Source organism: Phalacrocorax aristotelis, chromosome 17, assembly GCF_949628215.1.
Source record: "Phalacrocorax aristotelis chromosome 17, bGulAri2.1, whole genome shotgun sequence".
In the NCBI taxonomy this organism is placed as follows: Eukaryota; Metazoa; Chordata; class Aves; order Suliformes; family Phalacrocoracidae; genus Phalacrocorax; species Phalacrocorax aristotelis.
In genome coordinates, this window is record NC_134292.1 from 2085548 (window position 1) to 2108008 (window position 22461).

Consider the following 22461-nt stretch of genomic DNA (forward strand, 5'->3'; position numbering starts at 1 on the left):
GCTACATAATTTAATATTCTTTGGGGTGCTAAGCTGCTTCCCAGGGTCTCCTTATAACTGATGCTTGCGTTTCTGTGGCAGCTGCCTCCTCCTGCTGCTTCGTGTCCAGGGGCTGGCAGTGCAAGGGCCAAAACGCAGGGCACCCTTGATGTGGAAAGATTACTGCTTTTTATGAGCTGATAGCAAGGAAAAGATTATATGAGACAAGGAAATACAAAGTATGAGAGAATAAAAAATTCTAGGGTGGAATACTAGCTATGAAGGAAGAGAAACTGAAAGCAGTAGAATATGAATATAAATGCAGATGGGAAGGGAAAGCACAGGAAGAGCCACAAGGGCATATAAATGTGCCAGTGGCTGCAGGTCAGGGAAAATGGACCGCTGACTATACACACGGCACGATCCTGTTGACTTGCCACTAATCCAGACTGGACCTATGTACTGTTGCACTGGGCAGACTTGAAAACTCACTTGGAAAGAACTAATCTACACAAGAAACTGTATTTTGAAGTTATTTGCATTTTACTGTTAGCTGGCTATTAGAAAAGTCACCCAATAATTTGTTACAGTGAGGCTGAGCTTGCATGCAGAAGCGATGTTTTATTGCCAGCGAATAGACTAACCTAAACCAGCCCCACTTTTGGTCAAGTCCTCCATGAAGTCTCAGAGATGCTTAAGGCTAGGCGTGAGAACAGCTGTGCTTATTGCGCTGGGGCTATGCACACCCTTGGGCAAATATTCAAAGTGATTTGTTGGATGTTGCTCAAAAAGGAGTTCGGAGTAATTAGCCGAACTTGCAGGAGATGACACTTGCTAGTTTTTACTTTCTGACTGTAATTTGGAAAGCTGTAAGAAGGACTGTCAGGGGTGACTGTTGCAAATGAAGTCCAAAGAGGTGATGAGAACATAAATTGCTTTTTCCCCTCCTCTTAAAAGATTTACAATAACACTTTTTCTTTGTGAAGACGGGTAAGCTGGGATTGTGAATCACGTGCATTGTAGGCTATGGACGCATCATATGTGTTTTTGTCACTATTTAATAGTAAAGTAGGAGAAGGTATGAGAAACCTAGCTGTCAGAGTTAACCGAAACAGTAAAAAGAGCATAGGTCTATTTATAGGTTTTTTTCTTTTTATCTTTTTGTTAATGTCAGGAACAACAGAACCGCAATGGTGCAGGAGGGATCATCGCCTGTGGTAAAATTCATGATCAATTACAAGAACCCCAGAGCATATAACAGAATTGATTTGTGCTTCTTGATGCAAATTATTAATAGCATTCGAGGCACTGCTTCATGCAGCTCTTGAAGGAGATGGAAGTAAAGGCAATGGCGGATGGGCAGATGCCTGAGGGTGTGATGGAGGTAGAGAGGAGGTGTTGATGCTTGCTGTGACCGAGGAGCCAAGGGGCAGACCTCTGAGACAGGTGAGCAGTGAGCACAACGTTTAGCGTTTTTGCATGACTGCTGAAATAAGGTATAGCAGTTGGATTTCAGAGGGAGACGGGTTTCAAAGTGGAAATAGCACTGTAATGTAGGTTTGCTGAGTTCACAACATGAGGGAAAAGCAAACAACACTAGATAATAAGATGGCAAAGAGAATAGCCAGTCCAGATAGAGCAGAAGAGGTGATGGGCTCAAGCCTTCAGTGAGCTCCAGGAAAACAGGATTGTTTGAAAGAGAGAGGAAGAGCAAGGATGGTATATGGGTGAATTAATAATTGAAAGAGAAGACCAGAAATGGGCAGCGGGGCAGAACTTGTTCAGAGGCTTGTTACTAAGGAGAAGGAATGCATGTTATGGGAGAAGAACCAGAGATGTACTGTTGCCTCAAGTGAAATATATCATGTTGACTTGAATTTGAAAAGGACTGGGAGAGAGTCCACTGCTTCTGTCTTGCACTGGAGCAAATGTTGTAGCTGTGTCACTGCTGCAATGGGTAAATGATGATAATGGTAGTCTGGGAAGGAGCTCAGAAGAGACCATTGGGTGATTATACATACAAATATAAAAATATATGCTCCCCCCATCAGGTTGAATAAGATTTGGAAGATAATAATAATAACAGTAATAATAATACTGTTTCTTGAAACATTTGTTTATTAATGTTATCCCGGAGGGGTCTTCGTGTTGTTGGCTGCAGCCACGGTGGGTGACCAATATGTTACATTTCTTTTCTGTGACCAAGGAAATAGTCTTAATGGGACTGATATTCTGATCACAGGTGCATTACATTCATGTTAAAGTTCATGCTAGATCTCCAAGTATTGTTTATTTTTCCAAACCTGGAAAAATAAGAAAACTTGTTTAAAAGGTTCACTGGACAGAGGAACCCAAGGATTTGAACATGGCTTAAGACTGAAAGGATTTTAAGTACTCATGTTGCATGAAACTTCTTTTTTTCTAAGCAAGAAGAAAAAACTCTGACTAGATGACATCTCAAATGGCTTATTAAGAATAAATACAAAGAAGAAAAGTATCATTTACAGGGGAGAACTATGACTCAATATTAGAATATATTTTTAATCTCTAAAAAAGGTGAAAATTGCCAAACACCTATTTGATTTGGCAGAGTCCCATGTGCAGAAAATCTAAAACTAGTGCAAAGAAGGCTTTATAACCAACCACACGGTGTAAAGAGGGGAGAGGTGAGAATGTAGTGAAGATTGAGAATGATCCTGTAGATGGTCCAAATGTTGAATAAGATCCCTCTTGCTTCCAGTGAAGAGGAAGTTTTTCATGACTAGTTTGGGATAACTGATAAAAATAGGGATTGGGAACCGAGATGATGATATCCAAGGGGAACGCAAAATTTGAATTTCTTGGTGGACAGTATCTGGGACCAGGATGTCTTCCATGCTAGAATGACAGGGTGTATTTGCTTGAAAATATCAAAGCTAATGGCAACACTTGTAGTACCTGTGTGTAAGAGTGGTACAAGATCCAATTTCTGTAATCAGCAGGGAATTATGTTCAACAAACTCCCTCCAGTTGCGGGGGTCCGTAACACTGGTACTGTTGCAAATGCTACTTGCTCCGGAGATTGGAATGGCTCCTTGTAAAGGAGGTTTGAAAAAGGCTCCATCTCCCCTCTGACCTGCTTGGGGACGAGGTTCGGATTAATTCAAAAAGACAAAGTCACAATTTGGAGGAAAAAAATCCCTGAGGCTTTGTTTTAAAGTTAACGTTTATTTCCCTTTTTTACAAATCTCATCTTTTCTGAAAGACTTGTGAGCCCTTTGGAGCACGGTTAATTTTATGCACTCATATACCACAAAAAGAGTGGAAAAGGATTTTAGACGGTTTGAGTGTTTTTGTTCTTTTTACAAATTAAACTCAGTCAGGTGATGACTGGCTGAGAGGTAAGATTTTATTTTAACATTTGAAACTCTTAACCTGCTTTCAGGATAAGGAAGCTTAATCCCAGAGCCAAAAACTGTGATAAAAAGCTGGTAACAGGAGAGGGATAAACCAGAAGATGATATACATCATTTGGGGAGCCTAAAGGGGACTTGGTTCTCTGTAAATATGTGTACAAAGATGCAATGACCTTTTATAGAATCAATTTAAAATGCGATTGCATAACAAAACATCCCTGGCATCTGAACAAAACCAAAGGCTAGGGCTTGCAAACGTAGTTACTTTAAACTTACTTGTGCAATTTTTCATGTGTAGCAACTGATGTCAGTTAAACTCTTCTGTGCTGGCTAGAGTTAATAATAGCAGGCTGATCTCAGCTTTCTGGACTAATTGCAAGTTTTTGAGATCTAGATGTTCCGGCTGTCTGAATTGTCCGTTTTGTGCACATATAGTCTTCCAAGAACACACTCTTGTTGGAAGTGGGGTCATGGAGCTGCGTGTTTTAAATGAATTTTCTTGTACTGTGGGCAGAAGTACACGCTTGGACGCCTGGCACAGCTCAGCCGTTGTACGGGGCGTTACATACACGGCCTTAACTTTTTGTGTGTCTGAGCCCCTGGTTCTATGATAAAAACATTGCTTGTGTTGGAATTTGCTGTAAAGATAAGCTTTGGAACTAAATCTGAAAAAAACCCCAAACAACCCCCAAACAAATCAAAAAACATACAAAAAACCCCATCAAACCCCCCAGCCTCAAAAGAAACTGAACAATTATAAGCTGATTTTATTTAATTTCATTTTTCTACTGGAAAACTTAAAATGAAAAGTGATGTTCATTTTTATTCTAAGTGTCCGTAAATTGCAGTTAGAGTGAAGAATTTTTTGTTTGCGTTTTAACCTTAGTAATTACAGCTACTACAGTGACAACCATTTTTTACGAAACGACTGGGCCTATGGATTTTAAACCCCGTAAACATTGCCTGCTGATAAAACTTGCAAAACTGAGCACCAGGCTGTTTCTAAGCAATTAAATGTTGTAGCTCACGCTTGAGCTCGAAATGATGCCATCTCGCCTAGCAGGCTATCTCATTAAGCATGTGAAGATATTTCACCAGGGAATTAGATTTCTGCATTTCAAAACAAAGTGAGAGCTGGTGGCAGCTCCGGGGCTCCGCAGATGGTGCAGTTGGGGATTCAGGGAACAGCTGCATTTTGCAGAGCAGGCTTTTAGAACCCGGTTTTGTTTATATTGTGTCAGGTTCTCTCTGTAAAGGAGAATATCTCCATATTAATTTTCATTGCATAATCATTTTCTTCTTTAAACTTCTACTCTCAATAAAATAAACGTTTCTAAGTGAAATAATTGGGTGCTATTCAGGTAGGGGTGTACTGTCACACATTCTTCTGTTTACATAGCAGAGATACCCGTATATATGTTAAAAAGACAACAAACAAACAAAAAAGAAAAATAAAACAAAAACTCTGAAAAGACAACCCCCAAAACAAAGAAACCCACCACCCCACCCCACCCCCCACCCCCAAAAAAACCCCACCCAAAAAAAACAAACAAAAAAATCCCAACAACAAAAAACCCCGTGAAAACCTGACAACGCAAAGCTCACTTCTGGCCAAAACTTGACAATTTGCTCCTCATCCCTTCCTTAATTCTTAGGAAGCCTTGCTAATTTCAAGGTTGTCAGCATTCAGCTTCTGAAAGTAAAATGAAGGGATTTCAGGGTGGCACTGAGGAGAGAAGAGCGAGCAGGAGAGAAGCGGGGCTTTCCTTCCTCTCAGGCGGCGGTATCACAGCTGAGAATGATGGCTTAAAAGTTGCCAGCGTCGTGATGGCGGGTTCATTGCGTGCCTCTGGCCGTTGATCTGGCAGGCGTTAAAAGCGGTTCTTGTCCTCGCTCTGGAGGCGCACAGTGTGTGTGAGCTTGCAAAAGCGCAAACAAAACTTTCTCTTGCAATGCTCTGTCTGGTGCTGTGGGTTCTAGTTCTGTGAAAAACTGTGACTGTCCGGTAGCAGAGCGGGCGCCTGAGGGATGTGGATTAAATAGATGCTAATACTTGTTGCGGATGGATGTGCCTTCGGTGAGCTCCCCCTGTAAGTGCCCTGGGGGGGAATCGCGTTCTGCTTTGAATGTGTGAGAACAAGTAGGACAGTCCGCTTCTTGGGAACTGATCAGTTTGTTCATCCGGACGTTTGATTTCTGCAACCCGTTGTGAATTATCTTTAATGTTTTGGCTATGTACCTTTTCAGGTGGAGGCATTAACCCATCAACCTAGAGCCACAACAGTACACGCAGTCAGAGATTCAGAACTTGCCAAACTCCCAGAGGGAGCACTGACATCTATCAAACGCAAATTCCCCCAGGTGAGAAAATTAAAAGTCTTTTCTGTCTACCTCAAAAGATGTCTGGGGAGCTAAAACTCTGATAGCACCAAGTCCTCTGGGTTTTTTGTATGATTGATGCATGCTGAGAAAACATTTTGTTCTCTTTGCCTGCCTGATCTGATCTATACCAGGCTTTCACCAGCTTCTCTTTATCTTCTAATCAGTTTTAGCATGTTTTATTGCAGGGCTGTTTTGTGTATCTGGAAGAAGTTCATGCTAAATGCAGGAAAGTGGAAAAACATTTGCTAATTGCAAAGTGGAAATCATTGAGTGCTATTGATAGTAAATGAAAGTTTGACTTCTAAAATAACTTTAAAATGTTGTTATGCATTTTTCTTGCTCCCTGGGACTCAAAGTCAGCACTTGGTTATAGGTACCTTTATTTCCAGAGCGTTGATATTTGGGGGTTGGTTTTCCTCTTCCTTGCATTTTAGGCTGTCAGTCCTCATTCTGCAACTGGCAGATCTGTGTGTTTCCTGAAGACTGTGATTGCTCCCCTTGAATCCATCAACTCATCCATCTTTTTTAATTCACTTGACATTATGCCTCTCTCCTGCTAATCTGGAGACTGACGGACTTGAAATTTAATTCTTCTGTCCCTAAGTGCATCAGGGACATTATACTAAGCACTAAATCATTGCACTGGCCTTAAAGGCAATTCTTTAATGCTGTTACTTCAAACTATTTCTGATTTTTCTTTTTGCTGTCTTTAAGACATGTACTTATTTTACCAGATTTCTTTAAAAAAAGAAAACTGCAAAAGTAATAAATCTAATAAAAATACTTGTATTCTTTTGTGTTCGTAGGGCCCACAATAATGTTTTTATAATTTTTGTTTAAAACTGGATAATATAAAGCCTGTATTCATGCATTCTCATGTACAAAAACTGTGGAGGTTTTTTCTGTATTATTGCTAGGATTATTTCATCATTGCAGTAAGTGTCAGAGTTGTACCAATGGAAAATAACCTTCCTGGTTTCCCTGTAAGCATTATTTTTGCTTAAGTGTTTCTGAACTTCTGTTGTGGGCTGTTGAGGCACTCCTGTTCTCTGCATCTCTCTTGAATAGTCCTCTGGTTCTGCTGCTCTTGATTGAATGGAACAGATTTCCTGCCCAGATTTATGAGCTGGTGGCAACGTACACCTGTACACACCTAGCCATGAACAGGGTGACGGCAGCGCGGCGTCCTGCCTTGAGTTGCCCTTTCAAATGTCGCTGTCCTTGTGGCTGAACAGGAAGCGAGGAAAGGAGCCGGGTGGAATTTAAAACTACCTTTCTCCTTACACAGTGGATGATTTTAAATGTTACTAGTAAACGTTTAAACTGTAAATTACTAGTAAGCACTGAACATGTAATGTTTAGTAATGCCTTGAATGCTGATCTGCACGAAGGCTGTTTAATTCTGCCTTTTTGTCTGGGGCAAGAATTTATTTTGGTGTCTTTTTTCTCTCTTCCCTTTTCCTATTTTATCAGTTGCCAGAATTATTCTCCCCTAAAGAGTGCTCTCTGTGGAGCAAGGATTATTTTTGCTTTGCAGTTAAAGTTGAGCTTGAGTGTTACATTTATAGTATAACTCAAAACATTTATTTGTAATAGAATTCAAATGTCTTCCCATGTCTAAAGAGTGCAGTCCATCAGCCTCAGATTCCTGCCCTTTTTGAATATGGAATTAGTTTTCTCTAGACTCACGTGTAGTTTGGCTAATGAGTTGCAATGAAACAAAATGCTAAAATAGATCTTTCAAGGAAATGTGTTGCAAAAGAAGTTGTTAGAATAACACATTATTGCTGCTTTTTGAGATCTCCAAATTCTAAATAGTTGTTAAACTGGTATCAGAACTGTGAGAGCTTATGTTTTTTTCTATTGGAATATTTTAGAACAAGTATTATAAAGAAGAGTGTTAAGATAGACTTTAGGTGATTTATGCAGCTAATGCCTTCAGACTGTGTTAAGAGCCCAAGATAAAACATTTTTCTATATGATTTCAAAGTTCTTGTATCTTCTCTTCTTGTCTATTAATGTCCATCAGGTAAGAGAGGAAGGACAGAAGTGAGAGGGAATCAAAGTGATGGAGAAAAACAATAGGGTAGAAAGTCTGAAGTCAAGCTGAAAGTACAAAGTCAACTTTAAAGTTAAAGGAGTCTACTGGAGAGAAATTTCTGAGCTGGAAACTAATGAATTGCCTACAGAGAAAAGGGTCTGGGTAGACATTTCTTAGCAGAAGAATCACGACATTAGAGGATCAAAAATTGACCATGCCTGAACAATGTCATGCAGTTGCAAAAAACCCAATTATGTTAACAGAGTGCCGTTTGGAGTGAAGAAACCCTTGCGTTCTTCGTGGTAATGGAAAAGCTTCAGTACCAGCCTGTGGCAGAACATTTGAAGGAGGAGGCAAACCAAATGAAGAGAGCCTGGAGGACAAAAAGATGGCTGACTGGTGCTTAAAATATTAACCTATAAAGGCAAAAAGACTGTGAAAGGTTAAGGGAAGACATGGTAGCTATTTTCAAATGTATGACGTTCTCTTCTGATAGAAGAGGCATAAGCTACTTGCCGTATTGGAACAGAGCAAATGGTAGTGTACTGAAATTGCAGCAGTTGAATATTAAGAACAAGCTGGTTCTACTCCCTAGAAAGGCTAAACGGTTGTAACTTGGTTTTATGACCCTTTAAAAAATGATGTTTGAGGTGATGCTCAGTGCTGCGCAGAGGGATGGGCCAAATGAGTTTCCTCTGTCCTATTTTCTCTCCTGTTATTTTAGTAGAGTGATTTATGGACAGGATTTATGATGATGCTTTCCCCATCCAACCAGAAGTAATAAAGTAATGAAGGGATAGCAGGTGCAAGTTTTGAAATAATTGACTAGGTAGCAGGAGCTGGCTTGTGATTCAGCAGTGCTGTGGAGGATGTCCCTCTTAGGCCTCTGGAAATCAGAAAACCATCTTTTAGGAAAAAAAAAAAACCCACAACTCCACCTCCATCCTACTGACTGGTAAGGTGAAGTTAACTGAGTCTCACTTGGTGGAATAGTGATGAAACACTGGTGCTTGTCCCCTGAGTCAGGTGATACGTTCTCTTGGTTCAGAGAAACCCCACACCAGGGAGGCTTGCTTTTATTTTGGTGTTCCTCGCCGCAGCTTCCACAGAGCCTAAATCGTGTGTATCTGAACAGCCAAGAGCTGGGCAGTTCCTGAGGTTGAATTACCCTTTCAAGTAGTTGCCCTTGAGCCTTACTTACTCTTCCCTGCCAAGGGTGAAGAACCCTTTAATTCTAGGAGGTAGGGGGGGACTTCATCCTGCCTGCTTTTTATCAGTCATGGAATGGATTGTAAGAAAGTACAAAGCACTGGTCAGGCCACACCTGGAGCGCTGTGTGCAGTTCTGGTCCCCGCTGTACAAAAAGGATGTGGCCAGGCTGGAAGGGGCCCAGAGAAGAGCCACCAAGATGATCAGAGGACTGGGAAGCTGCCATACGAGGATAGGCTGGGAGAGCTGGGTTTGTTCAGCCTTGAGAAAAGGAGGCTCAGAGGGGATCTCATCCCCATGTACCAGTACTTAAGGGGCAGCTACAAAGGAGATGGAGACTCCCTTTTTCCACGGAGTCCCATGGAGAGGACAAGGGGGATGGACACAAGTTGCTCTTGGGGAGATTCCGATTGGACACGAGAGGAACATTTTTCACAGTGAGGGCAGTCACCATTGGAATAATCTCCCCAGGGAAGGGGTTGGCTCGGCCACGTTGGACACTTTTAAGACTCAGCTGGACAGGGTGCTGGGCCATCCTGTCTAGACTGTGCTCCTCCTAGAAAGGTTGGACAAGACGGTCCCTGAGGTCCCTTCCAACCTAGAATTCTGGGATTCTGTGATTACCTGATGGGTGAGAAAATTGTAAATGTGGGTGGTGCTTGCCAATGAGAACCATGTGAAATGAGGGAAATCATGCTTTATTAGTCCGTATTGTAATTGAAGTTCCTTGAGCTGTGATGTGCAATCTGGAAAAATTGCACAGCTGATCCTTGGGGAAGCACCGAATGCTTGCCCTCTGTTCTGTTTCTCCCCTGGCCATCTGCTTTGGTCCTGTCAGGGACAGGATCTGGGTCTGCTGGTATCTCTGGAGTGACCCACTATAGCTGCTGTTATTCTGAGGGATGAAACAGATGGGAGAGCATGGGAAATCTGATCTCAGTTATAAGTAACAGCCAAAATTTCGGCGTATGTGCCCAGAAATGACAGATGTTGACTTCTAGATCGTGCTCAGTCTGCAGAACTCAAATCTGTATCTTCTAGCCTCTCGGGAAAGCATCCCAACCGCGAGTCACTCTGGATATGGCATCCTAGACATTCCCAACTGAAAGTGGTCCACAGTGCAGAACTTCGTTGTTTTCTCAGGACTTGTGCCTGAGGGCCACAGCTCTGCAGCATAGCATTGGGGCACTCAGCCAGCCGGAGCATTTGTTCCTCTGACAGCCTCGGTGCTTGCTTCTGGTGCTGCTTGAAGCTTTTCAGCGTTGCAGGAGTGAAAGGGAATTGATTCTTTCTATTTTCGTCACTGCCTTCAGTTCTAAAAAGTAGGACAGAGAATCAGCTCACGATTTTTGGCACCGCAAAGCACTTTTGAAGCAGTAGCGAGAGCAGAGAATTTGTGAACAGATTACAGAGATGTTCTAACATCAGTGTATAACTTGGATCGCATTTCATAGATTATCTTTGCCTCTACTGAGCTGAGATTGTTTTTATAATTCTAACTTGAAATTTAGACCTGCTGTAGCTGATGGAAATTGTACTGAGAAATTGTTTAGGAGCTGCAGGGGGTGAAATGTAAGACAACCTTTTGCATGCTAGAAAATACGGAGTTTTTCTGCATCTTTCTTTGAATTCTCTAAGTCTGCCCTTCGGGTTTAAATATATTCAGAACCCATCATCCATCTCGAACAGCGAATCCTGCTATCTTTGTATGGGTATTTTAACCAGAGCTTTTCTGAAGCAGATGGAGCCTTCCCTAGGGTTATGTGCCTTACAAAGTGAGTTCGGTAAGGTGCCCTCTTTTCAAAATGCTTCCCTCCAGCATTGTGTATATTGTGCAGTCGCGTTATTTAAGCCTGATGTGGCACTGTGGAATAGGACAGGAGAGGCCACGCTTCTAGATTTTTCTGTATTTGTCTCATGGCCCATTAAAATAAGTTTATCTTGACTGTAGGAGAAGTGGATGTGAAAAGGAGAGAAGAAAAATGTTCAGCGGAAGCATGGTCGCTGACTGTAGCTGCCCGACACGAGGCAGGCAGGAGAGAGTGCTTAGTCATAGCAGCGGTGCGAGACTGACATTTTTCTTCAAGACACAATTGATCACAAACATTAGAAGCTTAAACAGCCCCGGAATAAAGCTTCGATTCTTCTGTATGCTTTAGTGGCATTTGTAAGGGCGCCAGAAGTTGTTGCAAGTGAGCATTTAAGATTTGCTTTGTCATGACGATTCTCAAACTGTCAGAAGTTTTAATCGGAGACCCCTTGCTAAGCTCCCTGAGTCTGACAAGCAGAGTGTTTTATCTGATCTGGGGCCATGTAAAGCTTCAATAACACCATGGTTTTATTCAAGTTGATGATCTAATTTACCTCTTCTCCTCCCTTGCCCCTCAAAAAAACCCCAAACCTTAAGAAAGCTGGTAGGAAATAATCTCAGCTCCTGGAAAGAGCTCCACAGAAATGAACCCACTATTATGTGAATTTGTATAGATAAAATGTCTGTTAGTACTTGTAGGGGGTTTGACCCCAGTTGGCAACTGAGCACCACACAGCCGCTCGTCACCCTCCCCTCCCCTGGTGGGACGGCGGGAGAGAATCAGAAAATAAAAAAAAGCAAAACCCATGGGTTGAGATAAAGACAGTTTGGTAGGACAGCAGAGGAAGAGAAAATAATAATAGTAACGAAATACACAAAACAAGTGATGCACAATGCAATTGCTCAGCACCCACTGACTGATGCCCAGCCTGTCCCTGAGCAGCGATCGCTGCCCCCCGGCCAGCTCCCTCCAGTTCATATACTGAGCGTGATGCCATATGGTGTGGAATATTCCTTTGGGTCAGCTGTCCTGGCCGTGCCCCCTCCCAGCTTCTCCTGCAGCCAGCCGAGCACGGGAAGCTGGAAGGTCCTTGACTAGTGTAAGCACTACTTAGCAATCACTAAAACACCGGTGTGTTATCATTAATTGAACGATATCAATCATTATCCTGAAACATTAATCTCATACTAATTCCAAAACGCAGCGCTGTACCAGCTGCTAGGAAGAACATTAACTCTATCCCTTCTGAAACCAGGACATTACTATTTTACCCCAGTTGCATTTACTTGGTAGAATAGAACCCCCTTGGCAGCCCTGTTTTCTGTGCTACCTTATTCACATTGGGTCTCTGTGTGGCGTAGAAAGCCCTTTTACATGTCCTTAAACTAAATCACAGATGTAAGTGAAGAGCAAGGTACTATAGACATGAAGGGACTGATAAATTGTTATCTAACATATTTAATTTAAAGGTGGCCCATTGGATGACTGATTTGAAGTTTTAAAGGCTTAACTATTAAGTATCTTATTTCTAAACTTCAGAGTCACTGGAGAAAGTGCTTAGCTCACCTGCAAGCTGTCCTGTTCACTGCAGGAATACTGGTCCTTTGGATCTGGGCTATGGTAGAGGATCCACTAGAGAGGACTGGAACAGACCTGGGAGAAAAACCACATTCAGATTTGTAGGACTATATGTCTGTTGGCCGTACAGGATCCAAACCGGCATGTCAGGCTTGTTCCCTGTCTACTTTAGCCAAGGCTGGTTTCCTAAACCAGGGACCTGCGAGGCACCTGACAGGGGATGGTACGGCCCTTCCTAGGGACTGGCCCTTTGCTTTCTTGCACAGGAGCTTTGTTGCTCAGATTCGAAAGAGCATACGGTTAAACCCGGACCTCAGTGCAGCGTGGAGCAGAGTTGATGAATGTATTGTTTTGGTTTTGTTCTTACAGGTATTTCTTCTGCTCTAAGAAAGACGGATTTGCACTGCACAGTACCTTTTATCTCAGTTACTTGTTACTGTGAATTTGGATATTGGTGTAGCTTTTGTGGAATTTTCCCATGATTTCTCTAAATCAGCTTTGCTGAAAGTTCGCTAAGATGAGAAAAAGCTTTGTTTGGTACTATTGCTATCTATTAGCAGATAGGCAGTTTGCCAGACAGTCCGTACTATTCACACAATTAAATAAGTATCCATAGGAAAGTATTTTACAACTGAATTCTCATGAAAATCACTTTCAGAAGGGCTTATTGTAAAGCGACTCTTAAGTTTCACAGTTCAAGAGGAGCAAAAGCTTTAACTAAAAACCAGCCTTGGAAGACTAGCTAGGTGTGGTATATAGGTTGAAATATTTAAAAGCATTACAGGACACACAGTGTTGCAGAGTGACCATAACCACTTGGTGTAGGAATTACAGTAGCTGTGGAGCACGCGGTGCTCTGGATAACGTGTGAGCCCTGAGGTGGATGGAGGGGGCAGCTGTGCGTTTGCACCGGCGCTAGCAGGTGATGCAGAGCTGTGACACCGCCTGGCCCCATCTCCGAAGGGCATTTGTTTTGAAAGTGAGTTAGTCATCCTAAAGTAGGAAAATACAGTCCCCTTGGGAATGTGAAGTTCAGTCCTTGCCCTGCAATGCAGAGGCTGCAGGTCTGTTGAGTAATTTAACGTTAGTTAAGCAGAGTGAAAATTAATGTTTTCCCAGAGCCTTCACTGTACCAGGTGCAGAAGCAGACTTTCACGTTCAATACGAGGGAGCTGAGGGGGTTGGAGGCTGCTGAGAGGGCTGGAGTGGGTCTTACTGGGGATGGAGTGGATTCAGAAACAGCCAGAAAGACAACATGTTTCTAGGTAGATGAGGTGGTAAGTGGTAAGCTGGGTCAGAGAGGTGGAATTGTGCTGAGCAAAGTGCTCTCTAACGCCACTTGAGAAAGAAATACTCTTTATCCCATTTTGCCCTGCACAAAAGTGTTCTGGTGAGTTATCTGAAAAGGTGAGTAGGTGGAAGGAGGAGGAACAACATTTTATTTCCCTTGCAAAATGTGTCTCTCAACTGAATGTCCTGCTCTGGGACAGGTTTTATGGATTTACAGCTGCAGTAAGGTCTGTGAGAGCAGGGGAGGTTTTGGGGCTTTCAGAGGTGTGCTGATGTGTCTGGCATCCCAAGTAGCTTTTGAGATGGAGAAATAGGCTGGTTTTTAGCCCTGCAAGGTTAGTTTTCTTCCTTCTGTCCTGAAAAATCTTTTGCATGAGCTCAGGAGAGTGAAGATTTGTTTGCTTTAGTTTTTTTGGTTTTTTTTTTGTTTGGTTTTTGGGTTGGTTTGTTTGTTTGTTTTTAAAGTTGACGCAGTTGTCTTTATGACGCAGGCAGGCTCCGTGGTTCCAGAGCCTAGACTCATGCTGCAAGACCCTATAGGTGTATATTTAGGTTGCTGGCAGAGCCTTGCGGCCTTTCTGAGTCATTTCACAGCTTGCGATGGCAGCGGTGGGTAGGGAAGCGCGTCCCGCGTCGCAAGGACAAGTTTAACTTGCACGGTGGCAATTTCAGCGGCGCCGCGCTGTTCGTGCCAGGCCTACAATGTCTCTGCTTCTCGTTATTGGTTGAAGTGATTAACTGTGATTAACTGGGTAGGATCTGCTTGCTGCTAATGTGGTTTCTAATCGTGAGGAATGGTAAATTCAGCTTCCTCACAAACTGAAACAAGTTTTGGCTCTATCCCTAATATAAGGGGTCAAAAAGTTGCATTTACGTCGCAAGCAATTAATGACTTTCGCCTAATTTAGAAACCTCCCGGTGTTCTTGGATAACTTTGGACTCCAACTTACTGCCTTTTTGCAGTACAGATTTTTCTTCAAACCTTAAATCCAAACCGCCTGATTCTGTGCCAGTGGATGGGGCTGCACTCGGTGTCTGTGGAGAGCGGGGTATGTGTTTGCAGGGCTGGGTGGATGGGTGCTAGAAGAGACTGCAAAATCCAGGATGTGCCATAGGGATGAGCACACCAGATGCTTCCGACTGTGCTGTGAAGGCTGTCTAGCCCTGAGTGACTGTGACACTGTAGAAATGAGACTGTTTTGCATGTACAGATGTCTGGGAAGTGCTCTGTGCTCTTCTGGCGCCGTGCTTGGGAAAGATGGGCGTTTGCATGGGAGAGGCGTAGAAGTCTTGCCTACTTTTGGAAAAACAGTACCCAAGTCCATCACTCGCTCAGCTGTGCTGGAGGCAGAGGCGGAGGCTGTGTGGCACCTCCAGAGGATTGAAAACTTAGTGGTTTTTCCAGGTCGATCCAGTTTTCCCAGCAGTGCTGCCAGAGTTCCTGCCTTGCCCCTCTGCCCAAACCCTCACTGCCAATTCCCAGAGCTTTTCCTACAAAATACAGCCAAATAGGTAGGGTGGGAACAGGCGACTGCCAAGTCACTGCCCAGGTGTCTGTGCCAAGGTGCCTGCCTGCCTGTGCCGTTATCTGCCTTTCTCCTGCCTCTGTCTCTTCCAGGCTTGGTTGGAGTAACTGTTGTTTCCCTGCCATCCCTGTCCATGACCTACCTGGCCGAGGGCTAATTTCTGCTTCCTTCCTCCTCCTCCCCTTCCCAAGCGAAACCAGCCTCCTCCATGCCACCCCAGGTCCTTCCCTGGGTTCCCGTCTTTCTTGTCATAGTCTCTTGGGCTGTATCTGGCTGTGCTGCTCTTTTTTCTTGTGCCACGTTACTGGAGGGGTTAGAATAAAGGCGTTTGGAAACGAGAAGGCTGATCTTGGTTTTTTAAATTCTCCCAGTTGTACTGAATTTGGTGAGAGCTGCTCGGGCTACTCTGCACAGTAATGGGTGTAGATCAGTCATTGAAGCTTGGGTCTCTTGTTGATGAAGAGATGTGATTTATATTGACTTCTCTCTCATATGGATGGAGAAGTCCCGTTTAAAGGAAGACATTGCCTTTTTGTGAAAGAAAATTTACTGTACATCGTATAAAACTCTAAGGAAATTTCAGGCCAGTTCTTAGCTCCGATCCCAAATTGATGTTCCTTCGACGTTGCCATGACTGCGACAGAGTGACTCATCCAGTTATGGTTAGCAATTTGCTTGTCTTACAAAGTCACTGGGGAAATAATTTTTCCATATCTATACGTACCAAGGCTGTAAGGTTTGCTCTAGCAAACAAGACAAATAATATTTCCTTGTAATAAGAGCAGCCAACTGGAAAATGAGACCAATAGGGTCTATTCTTAGTTCTGTCCTTACCCTTGGACGTTTTCTTTAACTTAGCTGGAGCTCTCCTTAGCTGTCTGTAAAACAGAAAAAGTTATAAATACAGGAGATGGTTTTAGTAAGTAATTAAAATTCTGATGTTTAAAGTGGATCAGAAGTGTAAAATGTTCATAACACCTTCTAAAACTGCTAAAGGATAGTCCTAGTGTGCAGATACAGGTTGTTAGGGGAACGCATGTGAGCTGGGTACAGCAAACGCTCTCGAGAGGCAGGTTATCTCCCCTAGGAAGAGCAATCAGTCTCATAATTTTTATTAAGAATTCCCTCTCTCCTTCCCTGCTCCCTGTAGTTGGGGCAATTTTCCATACCTACACCCAGTGCCTTTAATTAAATCCCAGACCCGCACATCTTGGTGCTATTGAAGTGGTAAGGAGTTGGCTGGGTGATCGTCAGCTCCTGTTGTAATCTGGACAAATGGAAGCATTTTGGATCCCGTTTGAGATTCCAGTATAAGGAGGCTGAGAGCTCGCCGGCTGTCGGGAGCTGCCGTTGCTCGTTGGCAGCAGCGGTCACGCTCCATCAGCGCTCTCAGCGAAGCGGGTTTGGACAGTTGTGTTAGCTACTGGTGCAAATAAGGGAATGTTCAAAAAGTTGATCTTGGATCACTTCGTCGAAGTGGCATCTTTTAAGAACCTGCAGTTACAGCTGTGGGTCAGAAGTTGCTCAGATAACTGTTTAGCTCTTAGTCCTCGCTCCGCTAGAAGTCGTACTGTCTTGGTAGCTACCTCTTTGCTCTTCTCCCTTCCTCCTCTGGATGCTTAAAAAGTATTGGTGCTTAATAAAGCTGTGGAGTTTCATAGTCTAGGGCAATGCTTTTTTTTTTTTAATAAAGCAGGATATATAACTGATTCTGATGGGCATGCTGTCTGTTCTTGATGCTTGCATGGTCTTTTATTTGAAGGATGTACTCTGAAGTACCTGTGCTGATGGGAATGGGGTGTCTGTCCCAAATCCAAGGGAGCCATTTGCTGCTGCTTGCTTAGCTTGCTAAGAGTTTGGAGAGCTTTTGTTGTTATGGTTTTAGGGGTATTTTTATGTCCTTCTGAAGCATAGAGTTATTTTGACCTTGAATTTTTTGTCTGGGGGAGTGTACATAATGATTGCTCTATTAATTCTTAATGTGTTTAAATGTGTCTTTTCCTTATTCGGTAAAACATTTGTGCATAGCTTTTCAGAATAAATGATGCATCTTCCAAGTCTATCACTCCTTGGTATTGCAATTATTAGTCTTCTGCTACACTGCTAATTGGGAATTATTTATTGTTGATGTTGCAGATAAGCTTTCGGTCAGTTTTCAGACCTGCTTGGCTATTTGAATACTGACTTATATCGATACGAGTCCTGTTGGAAAAAAAGCTGGGAAAAAATCTGTCCCTTCAAAGATACCACGCAAACATGATTTGAGGGGGAAAGCAACTTCTAAGATAGTTCGTTCTGATTCTGCAGGTGTTCAGAGTGCGTATTTATCTCTCTTATTCAGGATGTATTAAATTGGTTACTGTAAACATTGACTAATTCACAGGGGGTCAGGTGGAAGCAAGATTGTGTGAGTACAGACTTGAAGCTTTCTGAGCCTTTAGTACCTACAGAAGGTGGAGGTGTGTGACAGCCACAGAACGGGGGAGTGACTTAGAGGTGCAAGCGCAGTGCAGAGGGAAAAGAGGAGAGCTGAAAATACAGTTTGACAGATTTCCCAACATAATTGGATTTTTGTCTTTTGCTCCCAAAGCAAGTTAAATACTGCCTTTTTTAGTTTTGTTTTGTTTTCTTGTTTTTCTACATTAAAATAAGGTAAAAGAAATCAAGACAAATGGTCAGTCACCATACGTTACAGCCAGGACAGAAGCTATGGTTATAAAACCTTGTCTCTGTATGCTTCAACCTGAGATACTTTCAAACTTCTGTAAGATGTTATCAGTTTAGATGCACTATATTTAGTACATTCTGCCTGATGTTTGTTTCTTTTCTTCTTTCTCTCCCATTGCTAGGTTGTGACTAGACTTATTCACTTGCTGGGCGAGAAGATTCTTGGCAGTCTTCAGCAGGGAGGTAAGACTCGTTCCTGGACTACTCCCATTGATGCTGGTGCTTCCTTGGAGCTAGATTTACATCGTTAAATCTGGAAACAGAAAGCGCATACTTAAGAGAATTCGTTGCTAAATATTTTAGCTGTTGTCACAAGTGAATGGTGATTTTATTATATATATGTGTACAACTTTTTTTTTGGCGGAGCATGCTTAATTAAGTGTGGGAATGGAATGATTTGCAATTGAGATAGAAAAGTACTGCTGCATATGTGCAGTGAAATTTCCTTGAAATTTCTTGCAAGAGGAGCTCAAAGGGAGCATTGGAAATAGCAGCTGTAACAGACTTGAATCAGATAGTCATGCTGAGTGGCATCTGCATGTAGACTGACTTAATATCTGCATTATCTGAGCGAATTGCCTGAGAGGAAATGGTTTGCTATGGATTGGTTCTTAAGCTTTGCGTATTTTTATGGTTTTTGTTTGGTTGGGTGTTTTTTAATTACTTTTATTGCTGGTTTTGCAGTATTCCAAGGAGACTGAAAATGAGGTAGCCAACTCCCATGTTTGGAGCAGTCTTGGGGAGTGAATCTCAGTCTGCTCTTTCTTTACACGCTCAGCTTTCTGTGGACCATCAGTTGTGTACGAATCTCTAGTGATAATTGCACTTAAACTTTTGTGCGGGCTGAAATGTCTTTGTGGCCTAGGGCAGAGTCCGCGCTGCTTGGGAAAGAGGGCAAGCGGCAATCTGGAGAAAATGGGAGAAAATTAGCTCAGTAATAGGAGTTCAATCGAGAATTGCCATTGAAGTTTCGAGGAGGGAAGGGCTGGTGGAGACGAAGGCGTTGAGCAGTGATGTGTAACTTGTTTGAACCTACAAATATCTTCTTGAAGATTGCCAGAAAGAGTGGAAAAACTATTTAATGTTCTTTGCAGAGCTGTTTTATAAGACTTGAAGTGAATAACTCAGTCACTGAAAATATTTGAAAAAAGTTTATCTGATATCTTTTGGTATCCTGCAGTGTACTGTCGATCTTGCATAGAGACTTTGCATGAGTTTTCATATGGTATTTCAAGTACTTCCATATGTGCATCTCAAGAATTCATCTTAATGGTGCATATTAAGCCTTTGTTGGGTGAAATAAGCAGGACATTAAATCCTAACTGAGATGACTGAGTTTATCGTGTACTTAGAGCTGCGTTGGTGGGCATTAGGAGCAAAGTACGGTTGTCTGAGAAGGCTTAGTCAAAGAGGAAAAAAAAAATGGTATCAAACCAAAAAGAACAGTTTGTAGAACACCCCTATCATTGATCTTTTCCAGTTCTAAGCTGTCTAGGAGGATCTTAATCTTTCTCACATGCGTCACATGCCTCTGTCAAAAACTGCTTTCCTGTGCCCATACTCTGTCCTTACTCAGCTTACCACGCTACATTGGCGATGCTTCCACAGTTATTTTGCAGCTACTTCAGAGGTTCTATATTTTATTTTAATACTCGTATCTGTAAAGCTCCATACTTTCCCATCTTGGAGGGAAGTGAAAATAGGTGGAGATACACATTCCCTACAAGAACTTTGTTGAAAACAGGTATCTATTTCCTTGATCAAGAATACCATAAAAAGTGAATGATCATTTTTGGAATATTTTAATCCTGACAACAGGTTTTGGGTTTTGTTGGTTAAGCTGATTCTTCTTGTGGGCTAGATCAATGCCTGTTCCAAAGCTGTGGCCATTCAGAGTCATCCAAAGTGCCTTTTTATCTTTTTTCTTAACAGGTCAGGTGAATGCACCTTGTATTTAACCTGTTCCTGGCATTTGGATATTTTAACATTGCCCGACTTTTACCCACACATGCTGTGTCAGCAGCCAAAACTGATGGAAATTGATCTTCATCCTCTTATGGATGAAATCTGTGGGAATTCTTTCCTCTTATGTGATATGGAGGATGTTATACTCAGGTTAAGCAATTCAGTGACACTTGCCTTGCTGCTTGACAGTTGAAAACAATATGACACCTAGCTTTCTGGATCGTCTGATGGCAAGTCTTTTCTTTTCCAACAGGTCATCCTCTTGGGTTACACACCTCGAGTAGCAAGTGGGATGCCGGAAATCCTGCCAGCAATCTCTCCACAGTAGCAATTATGCCGGTGTCTGAAGAGGTGCCACTTACGGCTTTTACTCTGGAGCTCAAGCACGCTCTCAGTGCTGTGGGTAAGAAGTGTTTACGTGTCACTGCATCATGGGAGATAAATACTTCTTACCTTTTTAGAGAGGTATGGCCAGGTACCTGTCATGAGTCAAAGGTGGATTCATGCTGCCTTAGGGGAGGTGGTGCTACAGCAGTGCTCAGGATCAGCCTTTTTCATGACCTCTTGCTTCTCTGTGCCCATTCCTAATGTGTGTTTCATTTTAGTGGAAAACTTTGTGACCTTAATGACTCGGAAATACTATCCAATCCGTCTGGCCTCTCGGCTTGGCTGCCATCAGCACACCTAAGGGTGCAGGCACTCCAGCGGACAAATCCCCTTATGGTGCGTGTCTGAGAGTCTGATTATCTCTCTCTCCTGTGTGAGAGCTTTGCAGGCTTCCTTAGTTGTACAGCTTCATCCAGCAAAGGATTTCATGCGCAGTTGTCTTTTGCTGAGGTAGTGTGGTGAGTGGTAAGTGTAAGACTTGATGAAGAGACTTGTGGAGGAGCTCTGAGTTGGCGCTGGAAGTCCAGACCGAAGTCTTAAATCGTTGTCCCATTTGTTGCCAGCTTGTTTGTCTGTCTTGTGCTCACAGAGCCTTGTATTCAGCTCACAGTGTAGTCATTAATTGTTTATCCGTCGGTGAAGTTACGTGTGCAAGTTCCAGTTGCTCACAAAACCGTATTTTCAATTCACCATTCAGTTCATGCTCAGTACTACAGTTTGACATTTCCTGAACATCATCATCGCATCCTCATACGCTATCACAGATCTCTTGAGTAAATCTCCTGTAGTGCTGTGACAAATTGTCAGCCTGCTATCTCATGGTGTGTTATTTTGATAAGTACAGGTTACATGATGCTTCAGGTATAACCACTTACATTTACTGGTTATTTCCTTTTTGACCTTAAGGGTATCTGGAGCTGGCTTGTATTATTCTGCTTTAAAAATCTTGTAGGTAAGCTGGCACAGGAAAAAGCTGTTGCTGCTTGAACTCTTTCACCTTTTGAAATACGAATTTGTATGCAGCTTGTGGTGGAGATGTGTTACACTGAGCACTAATCTGTGGGCGTTTGAAGATTCCTCTTATTTTGAGATGGCAGAAAAATTTTACATCCATAATGGAGCACAGATCTCAGCCGTAGCTATATTGCTAATGGGTACTTCTTATGGATCACTGCCAGCTTGTTTTGATGTGTGACAGCAGTAGGAGCCTGTAAATAAAACAAAACAAAAACTTAAGTACGTAGATGGACTAATCAGAATAAAAATAACCATTCCAGTTGAAAGCAACTAGAATGTAACAAACAAGGGGCTTCGTTACGATCGCTTGGCCTTTCCTCGTTCACCCTTCTTTTTTCCTTTCTTTTCCTAAACTGACGCCTGTGCAGTGCTTGGCAGCTATCGACGGAACGGTACACCCTTGGCATCTGAAGTTCTTGCCAAAGTGGAGCAGACGGCTGCAGTGGGAAGAGGAAAGTGTTGTTGTGTGAAAACACAGTTAGCCGTGTGGTTCAAAACACAGCTGGGAGAGCAAGCTCTCTGGCCTTGTTGCCTCTGTTCGTCAGGTCAGCCTATTGCTTTTCAGCCCCACAGTGCGGCCTGAATTTTTTTAATTCTTTTTTTTTTTTTTAGCAGAAGCAGCATTCTCTCTCTCTCTCTCTCTCTCTCTTTTTTTTTTTTAATGGCTTTTGTGTTTTCTCCTTTATACTGTCGCTATAAATTGTTTGGGTATTCCTTATTGGTGCGTGACAAAGTGCTCTGAGCAATGTGCCAGATGGTGCGTTGCTATGAGGAAAGGGGCTGGTTTTTGGAATGATTTTTCTTCTGACTTCTTACATCAAAAAATGAGACGAGTAGTAAAGTCAGCATTGTGAAGCAAAATTTCGGTTTATTTTTATATTGTCTCAGTATTCACCTGACCATTAGAACTGTGCCCATTCTACATGCGGGGAAATAGAAATGTTACGTGAAAAGACGTGCATTCGGGCCTTGGTGAGCAGCTGGCGTTACTGGCGCGTCGTGGCTCTGCCACCCGAGCGCTTGCCTGCTTCTGACTTTCCAGTTGGCTGGTTGGCACTTGGGGTTGGGTAGGAGCTGCGATCAGACCTCAGACATTTACGGAAATGAGAGGTGTTATTTAATATGCTCGAGGAGGCTTAATTGAAAATCGTTCT

At 42.7% G+C, this 22461-nt stretch overlaps 1 protein-coding gene across 3 annotated transcripts in view; it reads left to right on the top strand.

The window, feature by feature from the left end:
• The window catches only part of PNPLA7 (patatin like domain 7, lysophospholipase), a 126910-nt gene that overhangs the window by 44122 nt on the left and 60327 nt on the right, over nt 1-22461 (top strand). For all 3 annotated transcript variants that reach the window (XM_075112285.1, XM_075112288.1, XM_075112287.1), the window contains exons 20-22: nt 5622-5735; nt 18061-18121; nt 20157-20306. In XM_075112285.1, coding sequence (XP_074968386.1) covers nt 5622-5735; nt 18061-18121; nt 20157-20306 — 325 coding nt within the window. The remainder of the gene's footprint in view (nt 1-5621; nt 5736-18060; nt 18122-20156; nt 20307-22461) is intronic.